This window comes from Lutra lutra, chromosome 6 (genome assembly GCF_902655055.1).
Source record: "Lutra lutra chromosome 6, mLutLut1.2, whole genome shotgun sequence".
NCBI classification, from domain to species: domain Eukaryota; kingdom Metazoa; phylum Chordata; class Mammalia; order Carnivora; family Mustelidae; genus Lutra; species Lutra lutra.
In genome coordinates this window covers 137,247,302-137,261,895 of record NC_062283.1, presented here as the reverse complement: position 1 = coordinate 137,261,895, position 14,594 = coordinate 137,247,302, and the positions used below count along the sequence as shown (strand labels likewise).

The 14,594-nt window shown below is 41.5% G+C and overlaps 1 protein-coding gene across 1 annotated transcript in view; it reads left to right on the top strand.

Moving 5' to 3' along the window:
- Positions 1–371: 371 nt before the first annotated feature.
- TRAPPC3L (trafficking protein particle complex subunit 3L) overlaps positions 372–14,594 on the top strand; it is a 34,776-nt gene continuing 20,553 nt past the window's right edge. Inside the window, 3 exon segments of the mRNA XM_047732024.1 lie at positions 372–377; positions 1,204–1,301; positions 3,914–4,013. Of these exon segments, the coding sequence (XP_047587980.1) occupies positions 372–377; positions 1,204–1,301; positions 3,914–4,013 (204 nt within the window).

Sequence of the window (14,594 nt, the reverse complement as noted above, 5' to 3'; positions counted from 1 at the left end):
AATCCACTCTAGATCTATCCACATTCTGACAGATGGTAAGATTTCATTCTTTTTGAAGCTGGGTCCTATTCCATTGTGTGTAGATACAGGTGTAGATATCGATATAGATATAGATATAAATCTCCCACATCTTCTTTCTCCATTCTTCAGTGAATGGACATTGGGACTCCCTCCATCATTTCGCTATTGTTGATAATGCTGCTATAAACATCACGGTGCTTGTACCCCCATTGAATGTGCATTTTTGTGTCCTTTCAGCAAATACCCAGGAGTGCAATTGCTGGATGCTAGGATTGTTCAGTTTTTAGCTTTTGGAGGAAGCACCATACTCTTTCCCAGAGTGACTACAACAGCCTGCATGCCCACTGACAATGCAGGTAGGTTCTGCTTTAAGCAGAACATTCCTTGCCAGCAATTTCCTAAGGAGGAAATGGGAAACCTGTGGGACAACCTGAGTCACGCAGTCAGGCACGAAATTCACCCCAGGGTTCCTGACACCAAGGCCCTTGAAGCCACCAGCATGCCTCTATCCAGAATTCCCAAACATTCTCCTTCTGACTTCACCACCCATGAAACTGGGTGTCCCCAGCCAGAGTTCCCAGATGTTTGCAACACATCTGGCCAGAAAGCGCTCTCAACAGCAGGCGCGAGTGTGGCCTGAATCGCTGTGCAAGGCTGACCAATTCTCATGAGCTTTCTGCCCAAATCATGTCAATTCGGGCAGAAAGCTCATGAGAATTGGCCAGAAAGCCCGGACGAACTCGCTTCGGACGGAGGGGGCCTTGAGGGAGCTGCCTAGGCCTGGCCCGGGGTCCCGTGTGCTGTCCCCCCGAAGCCTACAGGAAAGCGCTCTAAAGGGCGGGTTGCATGTGCAGCCCCGTTGGTCGCCTCCCAATGCCGGCCACACCCGCCCTCTACTCAGCCACCCAGGGAGCCCACCTCACACCCACACCCTAACTCCTAATTTCATTGCACAGCTCTTTGCTCATCAGCGATGGATCCAAATATGGCTACAGCATGTCCTTAAAAGTCAAAATTGTTGCAATAATTAGTAAAAGGGTGGGGAAAAAATGAGCAGATGATCTCAAAGGCAATTGGAATTAGAATTACAATTGGGAAATTTTGTTTAAAAAAATAGTGTAGCACGTTGTCCATAGCTTTGCCTATAAAGTAAAACCAACTTTTTAACCTTCTTTTCTCTAGAACAAAGATCTCTTTGTCCCCACCTATGGAGCTCTGGCTGCCCAACTGTGTAAAGGTTATGAAAAAGATGAAGATGTGAACAAATACTTAGATAAAATGTAAGTAGAATTTTTTATTCTCATGAAATGTATATTGTTTGTTAACATCCCTGAATTTTGTTCACCTCTAATGACTTCGTTTCATTTCATGTGCTTTTCTATTACTTCAGTAAATCACATTTTTGAACGAACATCATTTCTGACAACTGTCATTTGGGTTGTCATAAGTATAAAGTAAGAGGAAGGAAAGTTTTTTCTATGAAAATCAAGCATGGAGCATATTTTTTTTTAGGTAGAACTCATCTCTTTGCTGGTCACTTATAAGCAAAAGTATGCCAAAAAGAGATTTTTCCTTTAACAAATGTGATGGATCATCAAATTTTATTCTTTTCAGAAGTCTTTTTTTCTAATAAAATTCCTTCTAAAATAAACATATGCTTACCTAAGTACAGACCATCTGGGAAGGATATACAAAGAATTACTAATCCAGCTGCCTGAGAGAACTTGGATACAGGGGATGACATGTAGAAGACAGATTTACTTTTTCTTATGTAGTGTTTTTATTGTTTGAATGCTTTTACCATTGCTATGCTTTATTTAAACGGGGGCGGGGGTGGGAGGTTGGGGGAGCCAGGTGGTGGGTATTAAGGAGGGCACGTATTGCATGGAGTACTGGGTGTGGTGCAAAAACAATGAATTCTGTTATGCTGAAAAGAAATTAAAAAATATATATATATAATATAAGGAAGAAACCCACCCCTTCCTTTTAAAATAAAGTTCATTCTCCTTGTCTTTATTAATGGAGATTCCTCCTGCACAAATTCAACCTTAAATTTTCTCAGAATAATTATACGATCATCAGATTATTGCACAATAATAAAATATCTGTCAACATTTTATGGAGCCTCTTAATTATGGATCCTGAAAAGGAATCTAGCAGGGCAATGACTAGAAAGCCTATACTAATTAGAAAATTTAGTTAGAAAGGTTGAAGGGGAAATTTAGCCTACAGGAGCATTTTAGAGCTTTTAAAAAAGGTTCATTGTGTTTTTAGTTGGAAAACAGAAAAAAGACAACATAAAGGAAAGCTTGAAAGGTTTTTTTTTTTAAATTTTATTTATTTTTTAAACTTCTTTTCAGTGTTCCAGGGTTCATTGTTTATGCACCACACCCAGTGCTCCATGCAATACATGCCCTCCTTAATACCCTCCAACAGGCTCACCCAACCTCTCACCCCCACCCCTCCAAAACCCTCAGTTAGTTCCTCCAAGTCCCCAGTCTCTCATGGTTCATCTCCCCATCCATTTCCTCCAACTCCTTTCTCCTTTCCAACTCCCCATGTCCTCTGTGTTATTCCTTATGCTCCACAAGTAAGTGAAACCATATGATAATTGACTCTCTCTGCTTGACTTACTTCACTCAGCATAATCTCCTCCAGTCCCATCCATGTTGATACAAAAGTTGGGTATTCATCCTTTCTGATGGAGGCATAATACTCCATTGTATATATGGACCATATCTTCTTTATCCATTCGTCTGTTGAAGGGCATCTTCGTTCTTTCCACAGTTTCACGACCATGGCCATTACTACTATGAAAGAAGGCCCTTCTTTTCACTACATCTGTATCTTTGGGGTAAATACCCCACCCAGCCACCGAGTATCTCCCCCTTTTTAGCCCCCACGGGACAGACATTCCTTTTACACACGGTGGTGTCTTTATCTCTGTGGGCCTTCTGTTGCTCCGTTCACAGCATTTCCTTTGTCTATGTACATGTGGTTGTGAAATCAAAAGACCAATGTCGTGCCAGTTGTTCAGCAAAAGGAGTCTTCTTCCTTTTTATTCCCGCCACAGAGGTCGTATTTGCTCCACTAGATGGAAAGTTCTTAGCTCCATGTTGTCGGAAGTGTCTGCTCAGCCATCTCAGCCTCATACTCCTCATACTCTACTCTGCCTCATACTCTGTTGTGACATCTCCGATGCCTTCAGCTTTGTACTTAGGTACCACTCAGCCCATTTGCGGGAGGGTGGGGCCAACAGAAAATGCAAGTGCTTTCTCCCAAGTCCCCTAGATTCAGTTCCCCTAGAATGAAAAATGAATTTTCTGAATGTCACTTTTTTTTTTCTTTTCACTGAACTTCAGAGTTCTAACCACAGAAACCTACACTGGCAACAAAAACGGGTTTTTCTTTTCCCTTCTTCCTCTCCTCCTGGAGCCCATCCTGGACATGTCTCTCCTCTTACTGTGATAACTACGCTAAGGGAAGAATGAGTACCCAAGGGCCACACCTATAGCAGACAAGGTAGCTAGAGCCCCATTCAGTTTCCATCAACAGCTGCTGATAACAAAGTTAGTTGCCAATAAGATACATTAGGCTACAAATACCAACCTCCCTTAGCTTTAACACACACTACCAGATTGGGGCCAGCCTTACCTCCTCAGGCTTCTCTGCTCATAGGAAACTAGTTACTATTTCCTGGATAATTGCTCTCTGCTTCTGTGTCTGTAAGACAAATAAAGAGCTCACTGCCAAATAGCCATTGATTGAACTTGTCAAATTTGCTTTACTTTGTAATCCATGCCAGTGCTAAACAGAGGACTCCATTCTTAAACACTGATAGAGTTCCCTACTCAAATATTATTTTTAGACCATACTCTTTCCTTCATCACAGGGGATACCTCATTGGGACACGGCTGGTGGAAAACTTTTTGGCTCTATCTTGTGTAAGAAAATGCCATAGTTATTCAGAAATTACAGACATAATTGCCCAGGTAAGTGCATTTTTAGCTCTTTCAAAATGTTTTGAAAATCTTTGATTTGTTCTCAGTTCTGTGGCTTTCTGCTCTGATTGGGTAGGTTCTATCTGTATCCGTTAGCAGGTGCTAAGAGATTCTGATTGAAAAGCATTTTATTTCAGCCCAGGAATAAAGCTATTGTGAACAGAGATAAGTGCTTTTAGGCACTTAAGCATCTATAGATTTTTCTGACCACACAGTGTATGTGTGGAGTGTATGTCCCACACTGGGAAAAATGTTTTGAGACAGTAAACTGAAAGGGAGGGTAATAAGGGCAACGTCATAACCTGATGCTCAAACCGGTTTCGTTGTATAATCACTTTAGCTCATGGAGGAGGTGGTCTTTGGCTGTCTCAGAGAATATTGTTGTGGCCTTTTTATTCCCAGAGCAATGTCTCCCCAAGGAAAAACAAAGTTTCCTGTAAAAGTACATCCTCTAAGAACTTTCACAGCCCTGATATACAAGAGACAACTTGGAATCATCTGAGACCAGCTCAAACATTCTAGGTAGAAGATGAGGCAGGAAATGCATCCTTAGCCAGAATCCCTTTAATCTGCTGGTCTATGATTAGCCTTGTGTCGTTCATTTGGGGGAGACTTGGAAAATATACATGGGTATCAGATATGTATAAAGCTCAAGTATATTATCTCCAGATTCTCACAATAGACGTATTAAGTTGGTCTCATTCTTCTTTTCTCTACTTTTCTCTACTGACCCTTAATATTATTATTTCCATACTGACTCTTCACATGAGTGGCAATAACCATTCTACATAGTGTTTTGTGACTCCAAATGCAGTTTTACATATTCTTCTATCTTTTACCCTTCCAGTATCCCTGTGAAGTAAGCAGAGTAGGAGTTGTTCCCATTTTCCAGAAAGTAAATTGAGTCCCAGAAAAAATATAAAAATTGAATACTAACATATCAAAAAAGTATACATTCAAAAACACAATCCAAATGAAAGATTTTCCCAATTCTTGTTATGATTACTCTCAGTATTTCATTTCATCTCTCATTATTTCCTGAATAATGTGGTTGAAATTGAAATCCAGGTCATCTAGTCTCAGTGTAGTGAGTTTACCACAAAACTAAACTGATTAAAAAAATTCTCTTCCCCTATTTGCTGAATATAACTGAAATAATGAAGCAGTAATTTGAAAAGTAAAATAATTTTTCACTAAGCCAAGTTTATGGGCAATGCTGGAAAAATACTAGATGTTTTAATGGGAAATATTTGAAATATATAAATGTAGATGGTTGTATTCTGTTTCTGTAAAAATGCCATTGGGGTTTGATGGATACTAATTCCATTGAGTTAATAGATCACTTTGGGTAGTATGGACATTTTAACAATATTAAATCTATCAATCTATGAACATAGGATGTCATTCTATTCGTTTGTGTTTTGTTTAATTTCTTTCATCAGTGTTTTGCAGTTTTTAGTATACAAGTCTTTGACCTTCTTGCTTCAGTTTATTCCTTGGCATTTTAACCTTTTTCACTGTTATTGTGAATGGGATTGTTTTCTTAATTTCTTTTATGGATCATTTGTTGTTAGCATATAGACACACAATGGATTTTGTATCCTGAAACTTTACTGAAATCACTTCTTAGTTCCAGTAAGATTTTTGTGGAGTATTTAGGGGTCTCTCACATAGAAAATTGTTTCATTTGTAAAAAGAGATAATTTTGCTTTTTTCTTTCCAGTGTACATGCCTTCTATTTCTTTTTCTTGACTAACTACTCTAGCTAGGACTTCTAGTACTATGTTGAGTAGAAACAGTGAGAGGAAGCATCCTTCTTGTTCTTGATCTTAGAGAAAAAGTTTTCCATTTTGTTACCATTGAGTATGGCAATGAGGAAAGGACTGTCTTTTCAGTAAATGGTTCTGGGAAAACTGGCTGTCCACATACAAAGGAATAGAATTAGACCCTTACACCATATACAAAAATGAACTCAAATGGATTAAAATGTAAACATAAGACACCAAACTGTAAAACTCCCAGAACAGGGGTGTGGGTGGCTCAGTTAGTTAAGCATCTGACTCCTGGTTTCAGCTTAGGTCATAATCTTAGGGACACGCACACACGTGTGCATGCGTGCACACACGCAAGTTTTGGTGAAGATGTCGAGGCATTGGAACCCTTGCATACTATTAGCAGGAATTCAAAATGGTACAGCCACTATGGAAAACGGTTTGAAAGTTCATTAAAAAAATTAAAAATAGGGGCACCTGGGTGGCTCAGTGGGTTAAACCTCTGCCTTCAGCTCAGATCATGATCTCAGGATCCTGGGATCGAGCCCCACATCGGGCTCTCTGCTCGGCAGGGAGCCTGCTTCCCCCTCTCTCTGTCTGCCTCTCTGCCTACTTGTGATCTCTCTCTCTCTCTCTCTCTGTTAAATAAATAAATAAATAAAACAATTTTAAAAAGTAAAAAGAGAATTACCATAAGACCTACCACTCCCACTTCTGGGTATTTATCCAAAAAAATTGAAATCAGGATTTTTTTTAAAAAGATTTTATTTATTTATTTGACAGACAGAGATCACAAGTAGGCAGAGAAGCAGGCAGAGAGAGAGGAGGAAGCAGGCTCCCAGCTGAGCAGAGAGCCCGATGCGGGGCTCGATCCGAGGACCTTGAGATCACGACCTGAGCCGAAGGCAGAGGCTTTAACCCACTGAGGCACCCAAGCTCCCCTGAAATCAGGATCTTGAAGAGATGTTAACACCCTATATTCATTGCAGCACTTTGCAGAATAGCCAAGATGTGGAAACAACATAAAAGGCAATTGACCAATTAATAGATTTTTTTAAATGTGGTATATACATACAATGGCATACTTTTAAAAAAGGGACACATTCTGCAATGTGAAACAACATGGTTGAACCCAGACACAGAAAGAGAAATACTGCAGGATTCTTCCTAGATGAGGTATCTAAAATATTCAAATTTATAGAACCGAAGTGGGGAATGATGGCTTCAGGGAGGAGGAAATGGGGAGTTATTAACCAATGGGCATAAAGTTTCGGTCAAGCAAGATGAAAGAGCTTTAGAGGTCTGTGGTACAACATTGTACCAGTCATCAACAATAACATATTGTACACTTATAAATGTGTTAAGAGAGTGGATCTCATGGTAAGGGTTCTGATCCCAATTTTTAAAAAGCTTGAAAGAAACAGGTCTGTTTGATGTAAAACTAAGAACATTCACTTTCCAAATATCTCTCCTCTGAACTTTTTACATCTTTTTTATTTTTCTCATGTCATGGAAATTCTTATCTCTTCCTCCTGTCCTCAACAAACCAGGAAAGTTCTACTCCTTCTTGCAATGAAGAGGCAATTTTGTCACCCTCACCCTTCTCTTGTGCAGAGGGGTTGTCTCTGGCCTTTGCACTCTCCTTCAGAGGTCCGATTTCCTCCCTCTTTGTCATTTTCATTTCTCCAGCAGAATGTTCTTTTACATGTGGGAATGATGTCACCCAAGTCAGAAGCGCTTTAACACAGAGGAAGGGGCAGACCTCAGGTATATACTCGCTTACTGATAATTGGTTTTTATAACTGGCAAGTTTCATTAGAAGGTCTGGCCGTCAGTAGCAACATCTCATTCATCCTTGTGAACTCTCCTGAGCGGAGGCAGGTGTCAAATGTTAGAGTCAGTTTTAGAGGGGAGTGGAGCAAGGTCAGAGGAAATTTACCATAGTCACCTGCTGCCGGTGGAGCATAGCAAGGTCAGGAATAGTACCTAAACCTTGGGACTTTTGTATGGCTGACCCCTCAGACCATGCTCTCAAACAGAGCACCGCCCTCATCCTTGCGTATCAGCATTTCGACGAGCTTTAGACTTCAGATGGCGCCATCTCGTGGTGGGAAGAGAAATCCCATGACAGAGGCCAAACCTGTTCCAAAAAAGTTCGTCATCAGGCCTTACATTTCGTATAAAAAAGACGACAGGTTAATTCTAAAGCCCTATTCTGGCAACGTTAAAATGTATCCATTTAAAAAATACGGTTTAATAACATACAAGTCTATTTTTGTATTGATTGCCTCGAAGTACTTCAAACTTTAAATAAGATGTATAATTTATAAAGGTTGTCAACAGCATTATAATGATGTTAAAAAACTATTAGTAATACAGCACCTTTTCTTAGAAAAGCTCAAAGTAATTGCCACCTATTATTTTTTTTCCCTTTCAAGATTCTTGTGAAGTAAAAACGATAGCCATCATTAGCCTCATTTTACTGATGACATAATTGAGTCTTAGGATATGTCACCATAGCTACATAGTCCAAAAAGTCCTCTGAGAATTTAATTTTTCTGATCTTATTCCCATGCTTTTCCCAAATTAATTCTTTTTTTAAAAGGTACCTGTGGGCTACATTACACTTTACACTTTACACCTTACACTTGCGTGACTTTACACCTCGCGTGACTTTACACTTTGCGTGACTCAGTCGGTTAAGCGTCTGCCTTCTGCTCAGGTCATGATCCCGGGGTCCTGGGATCGAGCCCCATGTCTCAGGCTCTCTGCTGAGTGGGGAGCCTGCTTCTCCCTCTCTGTCTGCCTGCACTCCCCCTACTTGTGTGTGCTCTCTCTCTCTGTCAAATAAGTAAATAAAGTCTTTTTTTTTTAAAGGATATTAAAATGTACTTTTAAAGATTTTCTCCTGTTATGATCACTGTTCTGAGAAAATTGAAAATGTGGAATTTGCAGTAGAGTCACTGTAGTAATGAAACACTGGAGAGTTTAAATGTAATCTAAAACATAAATCTTTCAGTTTGTTATAAAAACAAGTTGAAAATACAATTGTGCCTCACTCTGATCTGAGGTCTACATGCACACCTCCTTATTTACACAAAAATATATTTCACGGTTTCCAAACACATCCATGATAAATGTTTTACTATGAAGAGAAGCTAATTAGATCAAGATCATCCTTTAAAATCAAAATGACCACAAAGGGTAGGCTTGACAAGAGATATTATACCTCTGTCTTTTAAAAGTAATTAAAATGCAAGAAACTCTGACCCTCATCAAATAAGTGATCACCTAGCCAAGTCCAGTGCGGTGGAGATGAAGAGAGGAGTCCACTTCCTACTCAGCCTCATTCCCATCGTGTGCCCCCGAGCAAGTCCTTAAGCCTGTCTGAACCTCAGTTTCCCTGTCTGTCAGGTGGCACCTCCTTCAGCGGTAGTTCTGGTGAGTTTCAGGCTTTGCTTTCCCTAGGTAGAATGTGGACGTGACTATAATCACACAGAACTGAGTGTGATGCGTCAAGTTTCCCAAGCCTCCCGCAGAGCATCCATACCGTCCAGGTACTGGTGCCACTTACAACTGCTGGGCTTAACACAAATTCTGCTCATCAAAGCTGGGAAAGCTTTTTACTATTAGGTCAATGTCATCGTGATGTCACTATAAGGGTTAGAAGGAATGTATGATTTTTCAGTATAAACATCACATCAGGTTGTTGTCCCAGTAAGATGGAATTTTTAGAGGAAAAATATATGACACGTGAGAAATAGAAAAAGACTTGTAAAACTTGAAATTCCAATCTTCAGGTTAAAAAAAATTAGACCCCAATATATTGTCCCTGGAAATTCTGAAAAGCAAAAATGCAATATTTTCCTTTAAATAGCATAAACTGAAATTTTGCCTTAATTATATAATGGGAGCAATGATTTTTTTTTTTTGTGAGTGATATAAAATCAATGAAATAACCGAAAGGAAGTATTCGTAGGGGGCCACATAAGCAAGGATGCCTAAAGGAGGGAGGAAATCTAAATGGTAAATGTCAGAAGCATAAACTCGAGGGTAAAAGATTTAGGAGTATTACCCAAAGAGGAACTTGAATGGGAGAAGGGTTATTTTTTAATGGGATGACCATATTCATTTCAATAAATTGGTCCATTTAAAATTAGAGTTGAGGCTACACAGCAAGATTCCAGCAAATCATACCGGCCTTATTTCTTCCTTTGTCTTGTTTCTATCTGAACACACAAACTACCATGGCTGGATTGATGTAGATAATTTGAATATTTTGAAACATAAAACTCCCAAGTCATTTCAGAATTGTGGCAGCTGCAGAGCCACAGAATTACAATCTCCAATACAGATTTGTACCCAAAGCTCTGATTTTATGCTTCTACAAGAACATCCAAATCTGACTTTATTAGACATTTTCAGAGGAGTGTGCCATGGCTTGGAAGGTAGACCAGGGAGGGTCCCATCAAGAGAAAGAAACCACACGATCATTTCAATCGAGAAGTTTAATAGAAAGCATTATTAATTATTTATATGGGACTAGCTACTAAGAAAGAGGGGAGGGGCGCCTGGGTGGCTCAGTGGGTTAAAGCCTCTGCCTTCGGCTCCGGTCATGATCCCAGGGTCCTGGGATCAAGCCCCACATCAGGCTCTTTGCTCAGCGGGGAGCCTGCTTCCCTTCCTCTCTCTCTGCCTGCCTCTCTGCCTACTTGTGATTTCTCTCTGTCAGATAAATAAATAAAATCTTTAAAAAAAAAAAAAAGAAAGAAAGAAAGAGGGGAAAATGCTAAAGAATTTCCTCGTGCTGAGAGAAAGTACCCAAGGAAATACCACAGTTTGAAGAGGGACCCTCTTTCCACGGTTGGGGTTCAGAGACACGGGATTGCAGCTCACTGGTGCTGGAGAGGGACTCTGGGTTGTCAGGCTGAGATGGGGGATAGGGAATTATGGATCAAAATGGTAAACAGCAACCCCCCACAGGGGTGTAAGTGGGCTGAGGCTGGCCATGAGGGAACCATGGGAAGGGAGCCCGAACTCGGAAGGGAGGAGTGCCACTGGGTGTCCCAGGCCCAGCCAGTCACCATTTCCAGCAGGAAGTCAGCCAGGAAAAGGCACTCCAGGGCCGGGAAGAGGAGTCTGTCCTCCTGCCGTATCCCCACAGAACCCTCTACTGCCCAAGGAGAAATGTGTGCAAGGTCTACGACTGGCCTCACTAGCAAGGCAAGGAAGAGTAGGTTTGGAGCCGAGGGGCGAACATCGGACACCCAGCTTAGAAGGCCTGTGTCGGTGTGATTGTCACGAACCTTTCCGTGGCCATTTTTTTGACTTCGGTGGTCTCGTGTTTGACCCTGTCCATACTGCTGGGTCCAGGAACTACTCTCACCTCTCAGCGTGGTCTGCTCACGCTGCCTGGAGGATGCGAGATGAGAGGAAGAAGGCTGCATTCTTCTCTTAGCAGGGTGCTGTCAAGTCCTTACCAACAATCTGCAAACTTCTGACGTAAAAAGCGTCCGTTACACGCTGACATTTGTTAAATCCAGCCACTGCCTCTTCCCAGATTTCTCTCTAACCAAATCTCTTCCGTCTCCCATGACTATCAAATCTCTCCTCTCTTTTATTACTGCCCAAAGTGCCATTAAGTGACGTCATGGGCCGCGAACCTCAGAACAGGACGGGCTCACCACCTGTGCTCTCTTCCCTGGAGTCCAAGGGAGCGAGAGGAAGGCACCGAGGTACATTAGCTCCTCAGCGGCCGCCCAGTGAAAGGTAGAGCGGGGCCTAGACTCACCATCTGGGGTAGGGGCTCCTACGCTTGAAATGGACCAGGTCTGTTTTCTGAAATGTGCCGAAGGGTGACACTTAGTGATCTTTGTAGGAGGCAGGAGTTGACTGTCGGTGAGTGAGCAAACATGACCGAACAACTTCAGAAACATGAGGGAACCCAGGATTATTACCCTTACTGAGAACATTTTTATTGTGAAAAAAAAGAGTAACGTGAGTCTGCTTTTTAGCTTAATGTGTTAGTCTGTGAGTAGAATTTTACTGGGTTTGGAGCCTGCTGATCTTTCAAGAATGTGCAGTTGACCAGATTTTTTTCTTTGCTTGCTTTCTTTCTTTCTTTTTCTTGAATATATTTCTACCCTCCATCTAACTAACTACAACCAAAGTATTATACAAAGAAGGGAAATAGTACAGAATTTTCTTGAGTTTCTTTGGTTTGACCCCGGAGTGAAGTTATCTTTCATTTCTGGGAAATTTCATTGCCCTGTCCCATCTGTAAGCTTTTCAAAAGGAGGGATAATGTCCAACGTTCTTGGGGTTTGGCCCACAGGGCCATGGCAAGCCAGAACAAAAAATTTGGAAAATGTTTGTAGGTCTTTCCCTCAAGGACGGGCTGTTGCTCCTCCTCTTCTGTCCAGCAGAGGGCAGTGGTCCGCATTCATCTTCAAATGAAAGCCTGCCTACCCCTCCCGTCCTGGCTCCCACCACCTGCAGAAACTCTCCTATTTCTTTTTCTTTTTTTTTTTTTTTTAAATTTTATTTGTTTATTTGACAGAGAGATCACAAGTAGACAGAGAGGCAGGCACAGAGAGAGAGGGAAGCAGGCTCCCTGCCAAGCAGAGAGCCCGATGCAGGGCTCGATCCCAGAACCCTGAGATCATGACCTGAGTCGAAGACAGAGGCTTAACCCACTGAGCCACCCAGGCGCCCTGAAACTCTCCTATTTCAAAGCAGTGCTTATTACGTTGAAAATCCAGCGCTACAAACGTGTCTGTCGGCTAGCAACAGCCGATCTCCAATAACACGGTTGAACCGAAATAGGATCCCGGACAGGAAAAGAGCTGATTCTTATTAAATAATGGACACTGAACTCATCTTGGTAATTTTATTGAAACACTCGGGTTTTTTTCACCACTATTTATATGAGTGTAGAGAGTTCTAGGAGAGGAGGAAGATTCAGCCTTGCTACCCTGAAGTCAATCGTGACTACAAAATGCAAGCGTTAAATAGGTAATCGAATCATTAGCTACCACATTTCACTTCTCAACAGGCATGGATCACTTCCAGTTTATATAAGGGCAGATAGAAAATGCAATTATACCTTTCTCTAGTCCAAGAGCTAAAAATCATCTCCTTAGCTGCACAAAAACATATTTTGCACTTTCCAAAACCACGTACAGTAAGATTTCATGATGAAGAGAAGCTAATTAAAGATAAAATTGATCATTTAAATAAATCATTTCCATGTATTATAGAAAATATTTGGAATGTTTTCTAAAATTCATCATAGAGCCAAATTGGGTTGGGTTAGACTCCTTTACACCACTGGCTGGTGGGTGACGTGAGGTCGTCTAGTTGATGTAAGGATGTTCTGGGACACAACAGCTAAGCCTCATGGCAGAGCAGAATCAGGGAGTCCCTCAGTCATCCTGGTCATGTCAGGAGTGGGCATCTGTGGTTCCTTGCTTCAGTCCTGGTCGTTTTGGTGACTCAACTATTCTCTGTTTATTTTGCTCTTGCAACCACCTGCTGACGTCTCCTATTCTGTATCTTCTCTCCGCCCCTGTGACTCTGCTGCCTCAGGACTTCTGCTTACTCTCCTTTGCTCTCCTCTCTCTGGTGTCTTGTCTTCTGTGACTCTCTGCGTCTCATAGTCAACGTCCCAAAAAGAGCCTCTAATCTGTCCAGTCAATCACTTGCCCTCTGTGGGTAACGCTCCCATGCCACACGTCTTCCGGCCTGTGGCCAAGCTGTGGACTGGCTGCCCAGGCTCTCACATGCCCATCCTCACCCATGACCTGTGACCAGAATGGCAGTGGAGTGAGACGCAGAGACTGGTCATCACAGGGACCCCCCCAAGAAGGGGACTCAGGCATGACAAGCATTCTGAGATCCCCCAGAATGGGGCAAAGCAATTGGAAAAGACCTCGTCCTTCCTGTCTAGGAAACTATTTATGATCTTCCTTACCTTATGAAACCTCTGCTCATGTTCTTTGTCTTACTGAGGCTGGTGCGGGTTTTCCTTTGTTCCAGAGGGTAGAATTCCTGTGTAGAAGAGTGTAGCAGGCTTCAGGTAGCATGTTAACTGTAGGATATGGAAATCAGGAGAAATATCCTTGCCATGTGTTTTGCAGGTAGTAATCAACTAAGAAAACTTAAAAAAAAAAAAAAATGCCCCCCCCACCAGAGGCAATCCAAGCCAAACCACATTATTTGTTGGAAATAAGTGTTTTAGACCACTAGCTAAGGGTGGGGCAGACATTCCTCAGAACGGTAAATTCAAAGGGGTGCTTCGATGGAAGGGAGGTAGCCAGATTGTCCCGAGAAAAACGATGCCGTGCTATAACACATAGTATTAGGTTTTCTTTTGAATTTCTTATAAAGGAACCAATCATAACAGTTTATTCTGGTCCTCTAATCCCATGAGGCTTTTGCATTTGTTTCTTTTTCTAAATCTTTTTCAGTCCCTTTTCTTGGCATTCTCTGTTTCTGGTTTATTTTTCAAAGAATGTTACCAGAGATGACCTGATTTTTTATGTGAATAGGAGAACTGCCCAGGTGACATGAACTTGAACCAGACCATTCAACACAGAGACATCAGCCTATCTTAGGTTTCTTTCTTTCCCTTAAAAAAAAACAAAACAGGTTTTGTTCCTTATGTTTCTCTATTTTACTTTCCCTCCTTTCTTTTTTTAAAATTTTTGAAAGATTTATTTTAGAAAGAGAGAGAGTGTGTGTGCATGGAGGGAGGGAGCTGCAGAGGGTAAGAGAGAATTCCAAGCAGACTCCTCACTGA